At 52.4% G+C, this 11,413-nt stretch overlaps 1 protein-coding gene and 1 non-coding gene across 2 annotated transcripts; one reads left to right on the top strand and one right to left on the bottom strand.

The window, feature by feature from the left end:
• Positions 1-73: 73 nt before the first annotated feature.
• LOC129532246 (endogenous retrovirus group K member 19 Env polyprotein-like) lies at positions 74-5,313 on the top strand. Its single transcript, XM_055380891.2, has 4 exons — positions 74-162; positions 1,075-1,185; positions 1,533-1,691; positions 3,924-5,313. The coding sequence occupies exons 3-4, from the start codon at positions 1,620-1,622 to the stop codon at positions 4,371-4,373; spliced, it is 522 nt and encodes a 173-aa protein (XP_055236866.2). The 5' UTR covers positions 74-162; positions 1,075-1,185; positions 1,533-1,619; the 3' UTR covers positions 4,374-5,313.
• Positions 5,314-7,185: 1,872 nt separating this feature from the next.
• LINC02897 (long intergenic non-protein coding RNA 2897) lies at positions 7,186-7,941 on the bottom strand. The gene has a single exon (XR_008677901.2). It is a non-coding gene; the product is annotated as a long intergenic non-protein coding RNA 2897 (transcript).
• Between the last annotated feature and the right edge of the window lie 3,472 nt (positions 7,942-11,413).

Genomic DNA, 11,413 nt, shown 5'->3' with positions numbered 1-11,413 from the left:
GGGGCTTCAGGCCCCGCCCCCTCAGGCCCTGAGTGACAGGAGATTGCGATCTCACGTGAGGCTGGATGAGATCAGAATTACCGCTTTTGGCCTAGGGGTTTGTAGGCGGTGCGTCCTTCCTGCGCTGGGATCCGACCGTTCAAGGACATTCACATTTAATCTGTATACAAGTTATAGCTATTTGTGCCTTATATATATATATATATATAATTGGAAGCAATATAATGACAGTTCTGTAACTGCCCGGGGGGTTCACCTTGCCCGCTACCTAGACAGAGCCGATTTCTCAAGACAGGGGAATAGCAATAGAGAAAGAGTAATTCACGCAGTGTCCGCTGTGCGGGAGACCGGAGTTATTTTATTTTATTTTATTTTTTTGAAACAGAATCTTGCTCTGTCTCCCAGGCTGGAGTGCAGGCTTGGAGTTTTATGATTATTCAAATCAGTCTCCCTGAGCATTTGGGGATAAGAGTATTTAGAAAGTTTATTTTGCCAAGGTTGGGGATGCATGTGCATGACACAGCCTCAGGATGTCCTGATGACATGTGCCCAAGGTGGTCAGAGCACAGCTTGGTTTTGTTGGAGAGAAATGCTCGGTGCCGCAAAGTGAAACCAGCACTCAAGCGAAAGTTTTCTCAGCAACGCAATTTACTTCTGCAGAAGCGTGCTGCTCCCATCAATCACGATCGCAAGAGCACACTGAACAGAGGAAAGCAGGGGTTTTTATTCCTAACGCAGTCCCTACCTCTGGCATGGGCTGGGGTCAGACCGCACGATCTAAACTGACCCGGTTGGCTATTTGTGAATATTTTCCCAAATAAGGAAGGGGGAAGGGGGATGTGAGTTACAACGGTGGGACGTGCGGTTTCCAAGGGAGAAATGGGTGCAGAGCAGGTAACCAAGGGAACAGATGTGAGTTATTGATTAGAACTGACGGGAAGGTTGTTTACAGTAACTAAGGGCAAGGAGGCATGGAGAACAAGAAAGTTGAGTTCGAAAACAAAAAACAAGAACGTTAACATGCCAAACCTTGGAAGAGAAACTGACTGTATCTGACAGCTTTATACATTTTAGGGAAACAGGAGACATCAATCAACATATGTAAGATGAACACTGGTTTGATCCGGGACAACCTGAAGCAAAAGCGGGTCAACTCGAAGCCAGGAGGGGGCTTCCAGGTCACAGGTAGGTGAGAGACAAACGGTTGCATTCTTTTGAGTTTCTGATTAGCCTTTCCAAAGGATAAGATATGCATTCATCTCAGTGAGCAGGGGATGACCCTGAATAGAATGGGAGGCAGGTTTGCCCTAAGCAGTTCCCAGATTGACTTTCCCCTTTAGCTTAGTGATCTGGGGGGCCCAAAACATTTTCCTTTCCAATTTCCCCCTTTTCTTTTAAAAATATTTTGGAGAAAGCATTTTAGAAGAAAATCAGTCTCTGGTCCCAGGTTTTGTCCGATCTCTCATGGAGTAGCTGGGATTACAGGCACTGGACACCACGCCTGCCTAATTTATTATTTTTTTTTGTGGTAGAAATGGGGTCTCCCTCGGTTGCCCAGGCTGGTCTCTGGTGCCCAACGCCGGGCTCCCCATAATCTCTACAAATAGTCCAGTGAAAGAATGCCAGAGAGTGGAAAGTGGAGGATGACTGACAAAGGACGGCCGAGTACGTTTTCACTTCAAGCTCTACAGGTAAGTAGGGCGCTCGGAAAATTCCAGGGTAACCTCCGGAAAATATGGGTCAGGCTGAGAGTAAGTTTGCTAATTACTGAAGCCTTGTCCGGCAGTTACTGCGCCGCGGAGGGATAATTGTGAGTACCCAAAATCTCCCATCTTTGTTCTATCTGGTAAAAAAGTATTATTCTCTTTGGTTCCCGGAATATGGAACCATGAATGTAAAAGACTGGGACAAGGTCGGATCAGACTTAAAACGAGCACAACAAGAGGGCCACGATATTCCCTTCTTGCTTGGTCTGTGTGGTCTGCAATTAAAACAGCACTGGAGCCCTTCCACACTGAGGAGGAGGAGGAGGAGTTTCAGGATGACATAGAAAACTTTAATAATCAGGAGTCTAATTATCAGCAAAGTCAACCATCACAGTCTAGTTTTAAAAAGGGCGAGAAACGGGAAGGTATATATGCTAATGTCCAAAAACTTATAAAGGAAACAGTGTCACCTACTTAGCCTTTAGGAGAAGGTCTGGAGTGGCCACCCCCGGCTCAGCCTTACGAATTTTTGGAACTGGAGCCTGAGACGCGGCTTGCCGCTCCCATTGTAGCAGGCCCCGCCAATAACTATGGCGAAGGGAAGCTTCAGGCTCGCCTAACAGCCAATTACGATCAGGGAATGATCCTCTACCACCTGTTAATTGTGGTAGAGGAATGCTGCGAGCCGGTCCAAATACAAATTGTGGCACGCGGACAATCCCGTCATCCATTCGCCAGGCATGAGAAATGGGGGATTTGGATGCTTTGCAGTTTCTGGTAATTAATTCGCCAGTTGAGGAGCCCAGAGAACATGCTCAAGCATGCTGGCAGCCACTTCCTTTTAAAATATTAAAATACTTAAAGCAAGCAATTGGACAATATGGGCCAAATTCTCCTTATGTTCATTCCTTGTTACAATCTGTGGCTTATAACAGGCGTTTAATACCTATGGATTAGGAGGCACTAGCCCAATCCACTCTGTCCCCCTCTGAATTTCTCCAATTTAAAACCTGGTGGACAGATGAAGCAACAAATCAGGCACGCATAAATGCTCAAGCCCAACGTCCCGTTATTATCACATCTGATCAATTGCTTGGAATCACATGGGGTACTCTAAATCAACAGAATGGTGATGGGTGATGAGGTTGTTGATCAGGTCAGAACTATATGCCTAAGAGCCTGGGAAAAAATTCACAACCCTGGTACTACTTATCCGTCTTTTAACTCAGTTCGACAGGGTCCAAGGGAGCCTTATCCAGATTTTATTGCCCGTTTGTAAGATGCGGCTCAAAAGGCTATTTCAGATTTTCATGCCAGGAAAGTGATCGTTCAGCTGCTTGCTGATGAAAATGCTAATACAGAATGTCAGGCAGCAATTAGACCTATTAAAGGAAAGGCAGATCTAAATGAGGAAAAAGCTTTAAGTGAATACATTAAAGCCTGTGATGGCATTGGGGGGCACTTATATAAGGCCAGCTTCCCTGCTCAGGCAATGGCTGGACTAAGGGTAACAAAAAACACATGAGTGTTCCCCGGGTCTTGCTATAATTGTGGACAGATAGGACATACAAAAAGAGAGTGTACAAAGAGGCAAAAAAGGCAAAACTCAGGACCGGGCCCCAATTCAAAACGGGGCATTCCCAATTCAGGACGGGACATCCCTGACTCCAAATGGAGTGTTCCCAAATGGATTGAGGCAGGTTTCAACTAGCCCTCTTCCCCACTTTGGGAAGCCAGCCGCAGTCCAGAAAGGTCCCAACGGGAGTTTATGGCCCACTGCCAAACGGCACGGTGGGACTTATACTGGGAAGGTCCAACTTAAAGGGAATTCAAATACATACCGGAGTAGTGGACTCTGATTGCTACGGAGAAATTCAAATTGTTATCTCCTCCACTGTTCCCTGGAGTGCTAATCCACGTGACAGAATAGCTCAACTGTTGCTTTTGCCGTATGTTAAGCTAGGAGAAAGCTCAGAAAAAAGAATAGGAGGATTTGGAAGCACAAATTCAGCAGGCAAGGCTGCCTATTGGGTAAATCAAGTCTCTGACAATAGATCTATTTGTATGGTCACCATTCAAGGAAAACAGTTTGAGGGTCTGGTCAACACAGGAGCAGCTGTGTCGATCATAGCTCTTTATCAATGGCCAAAAAACTGGCCCAAACTAAAGGCCCCAGTGAGTCTTGTTGAGGTTGAGGATTTGCTTGTATCTCACCAGGACAGAATCAGCTTCCTGTCTGGGTACCCACAAGACATCTTAAGCTGTGCCATGAGACAGAGTCCAAGGAAGAGGAAAAGACCTCAGAATGTCTCTGCACCCCCAGTTCGTCAGACGGCTCAGATGAACATCTCTGTTGAGCAGATGGAAACCAGTAAAACTCCCCAAGCAACTACACCGACCAGGGGGCAGATGAAGAGACTGGCTCACATTGCAGAAGAGAACCTGAGGTCTCAGTACAAGCCGCTGACCACCAGTAATCTAATGGTAGCTATGATGGCGGTAATCTCCTTGGTGGTGAGTCTTCCTGTAGCAGAGGCAGATCAAAATTACACCTATTCGGCCTGCATTCCATTCCCACCACTGATTAGGCCCGTGACATGGTTAGATGCCCCCGTGGAGGTTTATGTTAATGACAGTGTCTGGATGCCCGGACCAACAGATAACTGAGGTCCTGCTCATCCAGAGGAGGAAGGAATGTTAATGAATGTTTCTATTGGTTATCGCTTTCCTGCCGTCTGCCTGGGGCCAGCAGCAGGATTTTTAAATTATGAAACACAAAGTTGGATGGTTTATGTTCCTGCACATAATGGATCAAAAGCCTTTATTCATGCAATCAGTGAAAGAACATTTCAATCTTTGGACACTATTAAATACCTTGAGCATGGCTATGTTGTGACACATCGCCAGATTAATAAATTTAAACCTAATAAGAACCTCCTGTTATTAAATGGTCAGAAAAGCTAGAGGTGCTAACGTGGGAAGATTATATTGCAAACAGCGCTGCTGTACTACAAAATAATTCCTATGGAATCATCATTGATTGGGCCCCTAGGGGACAATTTGCAGTAAATTGTACTGGACAGAGTGAAGATTGCAGAGAGACTATTTTGCAAACGACTACCCAGATAATGCACCAAAATTACATAGAAGAATTGAAACAAATTACCATATTAAGTGGGAGGAGAACGGTATGGCTCCTCCAAGCCCAAAAATTATTGATCCAATTATAAGCCCAGAACATCCAGAATTGTGGAAATTAATGATGGCTCAAAGCCCAATTCGGATTTGGAAAGCAGAATGTAAAACAGAGACCCATAGTAAAAAACTTCGATTTGTTGTAGCCGTGACCTCTAATCAGATGGTCCCATTGCAGAGTTGTGTTAAACCTCCTTATATGTTGGCAGTGGGAAAAATTAATATCTTACCTGACTCTCAAACCATATCATGCCTCAACTGTCATCTTTTTACCTGCATTATTTCTGCCTTTAATAAAGATAATAGCATTTTACTGGTTAGGGCCCAAGAAGGAGTTTGGATACCTGTTTTCCTCAATAGACCTTGGGAGGCCTGTCCCTCCATACATATTATCACTGAAGTACTAGAAGGAATACTTAATAGATCAAAGAGATTCCTATTTACTTTAATAGCTGTGGTCCTGGGCCTTGCTGGTGTTGCTTTGCACTCTTCTATTCAAACTGCGGACTTTGTGGGTAGTTGGCAGAAAAATTATTCTAAGCTTTGGAATTTCCAAAGCCAAATAGATCAAAAATTGGCAAATCAAATTAATGATCTCCGTCAAACAGTAATTTGGATGGGAGATCGGATTATGAGCTTGGAGCATAGAATTCAAATGCAATGTGATTGGAATACTTCTGAGTTTTGTATTACTCCTAGCTCTTACAATGCCACTGAACACGATTGGGAGATGATTAGACGTCACCTACAAGGAAAAGAAGATAATTTAACATTAGATATTGCTAAACCGAAAAAACAGCTTTTTGAGGCATCTCAGGCTCATCTCAGCCTGTTGCCTGGAGCTGATATTCTTACTGGAGCCGCTGATGGCCTTTCTAACACTAATCCTTTAAAGTGGATTAAAACCATAGGTGGATCAACAATTGCAAATTTTATTTTGGTTTGTGTCTGTTTATGCTGTTTATTTTTAGTCTACAGATGCCGACGGCGCCTTGGTAGAGAAGCCAGACACAGTGAACGAAATAGCAATGGCGGTTATTAATAAAAAAAATTAATAGAGTCGGGCGCAGTGGCTCACGCCTGTAATCCCAGCACTTTGGGAGGCTGAGGCGGACGGATCGCAAGTTGAGGAAATCGAGACCATCCTGGCTAACATGGTGAAACCCTGTCTCTACTAAAATTACAAAAAATTAGCCAGGTGTGGTTGCAGGCGCCTGTAGTCCCAGCTACTCGGGAGGCTGAGGCAGGAGAATGGGGTGAACCCGGGAGGCGGAGCTTGCAGTGAGCCGAGATCGCGCCACTGCACTCTAGCCTGGGCGACAGAGTGAGACTCCGTCTCAAAAAAAAAAAAAAAAAAAAAAAAAAAAAATTGATAGAGACAAAAAAAAAGGGGGACATGTGGGAAAGAGAGTTTCTGGAATGCCAGATGAGTTCGTCCCCCCTGCGTTAGACATCCATGGGGAGCCATGGGCGGCCTCTGAGGAGAAAAGTCTCCTTTTTGCCTTCATGTCTTTATGCATGCCACAGGTGCTGGCGGAGATAACACTCCCTTGAAGCAGTGGAGTATAATCAAACATCTTGGCTCCTCCTGAAACCCGCTCCCACCCATTTCAGTCCGGATAAGTTAAAGATCTTAAATAGTTTAGACACACGCCTTTGCTAGAGGAAATTCACAGAAACCGCCACTGCTATACATCTTATTAAATGAGTCACGAGTTCTCCTTCATTGATTAATCCTTTTCCTCATCCCTTCTTACCCCTCCCATTTGCCCTAGGAACAAAGAGCCTGTAAACCAATAAACTGGGTGGAGGCCGAGAGCTCGGGGCCGTGAGCAAGCCTCCGACGCTCTGGTCCCCTGGACCCGCCTGTTAAACTGTTATTCTCTTTCTAAATCCTTTGTCTCCGCTGGACTCGGGGTACCCGCCGGGTGGTGTGGGGCTAGTTTCCCCACCAGGTCTCGAACTCCTGCACTGAAGCGCTCCTCCCGCTTCAGTCTCCCAAACGGTTGGGATTACAGGCGTGAGCCCCAGCGCCCGGCCAAAGGGCCACTTAGGACCGGCTGTTTCCCCCGACTACACACCCTCGGCCCCCAGCCTCGCGCCAGACACGGCGCCGCAGCCCCAACGCGCGGGGGTGGAGAGAGCTGCGGGGCAGGGGCGCCCTGTGGGTCCCGCGGTCACGCCGGGTCGCTCGGCCGCACTAGTGGGTCCCGGGCGGGCGCAGGGCCGGGTTACGGGGACGGGCAGGCGCGCGAAGGGCCCGGGGCGCCGGGAGGACTCGGGTTCACAGTCGCTCCCGCTCCGGAAAGTTTGCGGCGGCTGCGCCGGGAGGGACTTCGGCGGGGAGGAGGCGGCGGCGCCAGGTGGCCGGAGTCGGCGGGGTCCGTCCGCTCCCGCAGCCCAGGAGCGCGCCCTCCCCGCCGGTGCCGGGGCCCGTGGTGGGGGTCGCACCCACCGCTGCTTGGCCGGGACCGTCTTGGCTGGCGCCGCCTTGGAGCTCGCAGGCACCGCGCGTGGTGCGGGGAGCGGCCGGGGAGGAAGGACCCAGCGAGCCCGGGGAGGGCCGGGGTCCTGCAGGCGGAGGCGCCGGGGCGAGGGTGTGGCGTCAGGGCCCGCGCGGCGCTGCTTCTGCTCCCGAAGACTGCGGTCGGAGCTGGCGCGGCGGAGGGTGTGGCTCCTGGAGCCGCGGGGCCACCCCGGAGCGCGAGGCCGCAGCGGGGAGTGACTGGAAGTGGCCTCTGCAGCCGCGTCCCTGGGCCCATCTCTGGGACGGCTTTGGCTGAAGGAGGAGGACGGCGTTTGGAGGGTGGGGTGGGCGCGTCCTCTCGGCGGCCCGCATGGACTGACAGCCACCACTGCCCCCCACGCTGCCCTCGTGCCCGGGGTTCTAAGAAGTCGAATGCCAGGCGGAGGCGACGGGGCAAATGGCCCAGGCTTGGGAGGCCGCTGGCGGTCCAGGTCCCGCAGGATGTGAAGGATTTTCCAGGAGGGCCCAGGGGCTGGAGGGTGCACAGGCCCATCTTGCACAGGAGCCACGGCCCCGGCCTTAGATGGGCGGAGCAATTCCGGTGCCGCTGCCCCTTCCCCGCCCGGCCATGCTCGGGTTCCAGGCGGGCTGCTGCAGGGGGCCTGATCCGGGGGACAATCGGCTCCTCACCCCGGCAAGGGCCCCCACCTTGGCCGCTGACAGCCTCGCAGGGAGGCCCCAGCGATGAGCAAGGGGGCTGGCGGGAGGGCGGGAGGACGGGAGACCCCACCGGCCTGAGTCCTGGAGAGGTGATTGGCAGCTGAATGAGCTGGAGTGCAGCGTGCTTGGCTGGGGGCCAGGGAAGATCTGCCAGGACCTCAGGGGCTGCAGGCTGCCAACTGCCCGCCCCAGCTCTGGATGCCCTACTCGAACCTCAGTTTCCTCACCTGCCAGGAAGGAGCCGTATGTCAGGGGTGTTTTGACGATTAAACTGGACAATCCAAATAAACTCTCATTAGCCCTCCTTGGCTGCACATCTTTCTGACTTTGTTACGAAACTCTGGAATGCCTGCCGGTGGGGAGGCAGGCAGGCCAGACCTTGGCCCCTGGCTGCATTGTCCCTTCTGGGCACCCCCACTCCTCCTAGGCCCTTTTAAAGCACATGCCTAGCGAAACATCTGGACCTCAGAGAGCCTCAGAGAACTTTGCGCATTTCCAAAACCAAAATGCTTTCTTCCCTGACCCCATGTTCTCATCTTACTCCAAAACGCAAATTCCTTGGGCAGCCAGCTTCAGAAAAGGGCCTCAATTTGATGCTTGTTCTCTGGGACCCACCCCAGGGCCCTTTTGATGGAGCATCATTCCACCTCCATCCCCATCCCCCTCCCCCCGGGGCTTCTCCCAGTATACTGGGGGCTCTTAACTGTAGCAACCTGGATCTGGCCACTAGACTCCCAAGGCAGGGGACAGGGAACACAGTTCCCCCAGCAGACTGGCCTAGCCGTGGCCTGATGAACAGTGATCTCTGGGCAGGAGACCCAGGACAGGAAATATCTCCGCCCTCTACTGTCAGACCCTCCTGCCTTCGGGGTGAGATCACCTTTTGCCACAGTGGGAAAAACTGAGGCACAGGGCCAGTGACCAGCAAAGTCAGGGAGACTGTGACCGGGAAACATGCCCAGGCGCTGAACAGCACTTCCAGGTTGCCACAGCCTTTGGGCTGTTCTTGGCATGTGGCACCCTGGTTGGGTCAGCACCTTGTGGGGGTGGGGGTGCTGGCAGGAGCAGGTGCTGTGGGACCCACAGCAGGAGGGGAACATTTTCACCCTATCCTGGCACAGCAGTTTTGTTCTCTGATGTGTGTGATGGGAAAAAAAATCAAAAGAAGAAGAACACTTTATGACACTTTCCAATTAGAAGTTTCCATATCCATAGTAAAGTTTTCTGGGAGTGTAGCCTTGCCTGTTCATTCACATGTTGTCTGTGGAAGGCTGCGGTCACGCTGCAACTGCAGGGCCCCGTCCTTGAGACGGATGCATTGACAAAGTTGAAAATAGTGACCCTCAGCTCTTTAGGGAGTTTCCAGCCCATGCCTGGTTTTGAGCACTGTCTGCTGAGACCCCAGGCTCTGGGCTGGCTCCTTCCTCACTCAGGGCTCCAGTGGCCTCTGCTGGTGTGCCTGTAAAGTGGGGGTGCCACGGGGCCTCCCTATGGGGGTGTTGAGTCCTGGAGTGCCAGGTTTTGGGGTCCCTGCGTCACAGTTGACCATCTCACTGGCAGAGATCCCAGTGCCTGATTCTGGCCAGTAGGAATATTTACTCTTAACCAATGGGGACACCTTGGAGCTGAGCTGCCACCCACCCAGCAGTGGTCCCATGACACCCCCTGTCTGGGTCAAGGTTGGGGCAGGGCTGGTGTCCTGAACTGCATCCTGATGTTCAGCAGCGGTGGCTGCTGGTGCTCAATGCCTTCGAGAGAACGCTGAGGCCAATAGCTGCTGGCAGTGGCTCACCCAGGTTGTGTGTACTGTGCCCTTCTGTGTGCGAGTGACAGGTGAGTGCCTGCAGGGGTCATACCAGGCTGCGTGGAGGGGGCCAGAGGTTAAAGTTCCCTGAGCAGCTGTGTGGTCCAGGAGCAGCCAAGGGGTCTCTGGAGGTGTGGCTGCCACAACCCTACCCTGAAGGTCTTGCTTGTCATTGGTGGAGAGGAGAGGACTCCCAGGAGGTGCTGCCTAAGGGACCCCATTTCCATCTGTGAGGGGCGCCTAGGGTCCTCCTGGGGCGAGTCAGAGACTGAGCTCTTGGGGTGAAAGTCCCTTCTCTGGGCTGAGAAGCAGCAGGCACTGGGGCGTGGGCTGCCCCAGGGCCCCCGCCCACTCGCACCCTCTCCTGCACTGCAGCTGCCCTATCCTCAGGAGGTGAGGAAGATGGGAGGATGAGGCTAAGACACAGGCTGGCCGGGGGTGAGGCCTGCTCCTACCCAGCAAGCCCAGGCCTCAACAGGCAGGTGAGGGACTGAGGCCTGGGGCATGACCTCCCTGAGTCACCTCAGGGTAGAGAAGGAGCTGGGCCACCTAGATGGGTCTGTATGCCTGGCCCTGGGCTCTGGGTAGCAGGCGGGGATGGGAGGGGACACCCATGCTGCAGATGGGGAGACTGAGGCGCAGGGCTCTGAGGGCTCCAGGAGCAAGGAGGAGGCCAGGGCTGGCCTGTGGGGACTTTGGTGTTGACTCTGGGTGAGGTGGACCCCTGCAGATGTGAGTACAGCAGAGCTCAGGCGGCTGCAATGGGGTGAATGGACCCAGGCGGTAAGGGCACCAGCAGATGACTGCCACAGCCCAGTGCAGGGAGGGTGTCTATGCGGGGCTGTAGATTAGTGCCAGCAGGGTTTGGGTTTCCCAGCAGATGGCTGTGGGTGTGAGACAGCGATCAGGTGGACAATGCCCAGGGGTTCTGGCTTGGAACAGAGGCTGGTGCACGTTGCTCAGCTGTAGATGGCCTGGGTGGGGAACTGGGACTTGGTTTGGAGAAGCCAAGAGACGTGCACATGCGAGTGAGTGTCATCCTGGGATGGACACGGTGGGGGGCAGTCACACAACCTGGGGACCAGTGGTGTGTGGGCTGAGCCCCCATGCCCGCTGGAGTGGAGCAGGCAAGGAGGTGAGGAGCAGCCGGCCTGGGAGAAGGAAGTCGGGGGAAGCCCAGGGATCTCTGTCGCTGGGATCTCTGTCAGTGAGATGGTCAACTGTGATGCAGGCACCCCAGGGGGCCAGAGGCCAGGACAGCAGTGGATCCTGGGATAGGATGAGAATTCTTTTGGCTGTGCTGTCCCCATGGCCCCTACTCCTGACCACATACTCCGGTACTCTTGCCCTGAGTCCCTGCTTGCCCCCGCCTACCTGACCATCCCAGGTAGGAGTTAGGTTAGGCATTTTCATCCCATGTGAGCTTGGGCTGTGAGGGTCCCGGGACAGCAGCATTTCAGAAGGCACTGTCTGGCCGTGGACAGCATTGTTGAGTCACTGTGGGTGCCCGGTCCTGAGAAA

The sequence above is a fragment of the Gorilla gorilla genome, chromosome 1, assembly GCF_029281585.2.
Source record: "Gorilla gorilla gorilla isolate KB3781 chromosome 1, NHGRI_mGorGor1-v2.1_pri, whole genome shotgun sequence".
In the NCBI taxonomy this organism is placed as follows: domain Eukaryota; kingdom Metazoa; phylum Chordata; class Mammalia; order Primates; family Hominidae; genus Gorilla; species Gorilla gorilla.
This window is presented reverse-complemented; position numbering and strand designations above follow the sequence as displayed.

Coding starts and splice junctions, on each gene's coding strand:
- LOC129532246 (XM_055380891.2), top strand. CDS start 1,620: ATGCCAGAGAGTGGAAAGTGGAGGATGACTGACAAAGGACGGCCGAGT. Junction 1,692..3,923: donor TTTCACTTCAAGCTCTACAG/GTAAGTAGGGCG, acceptor GTATCTCACCAG/GACAGAATCAGCTTCCTGTC.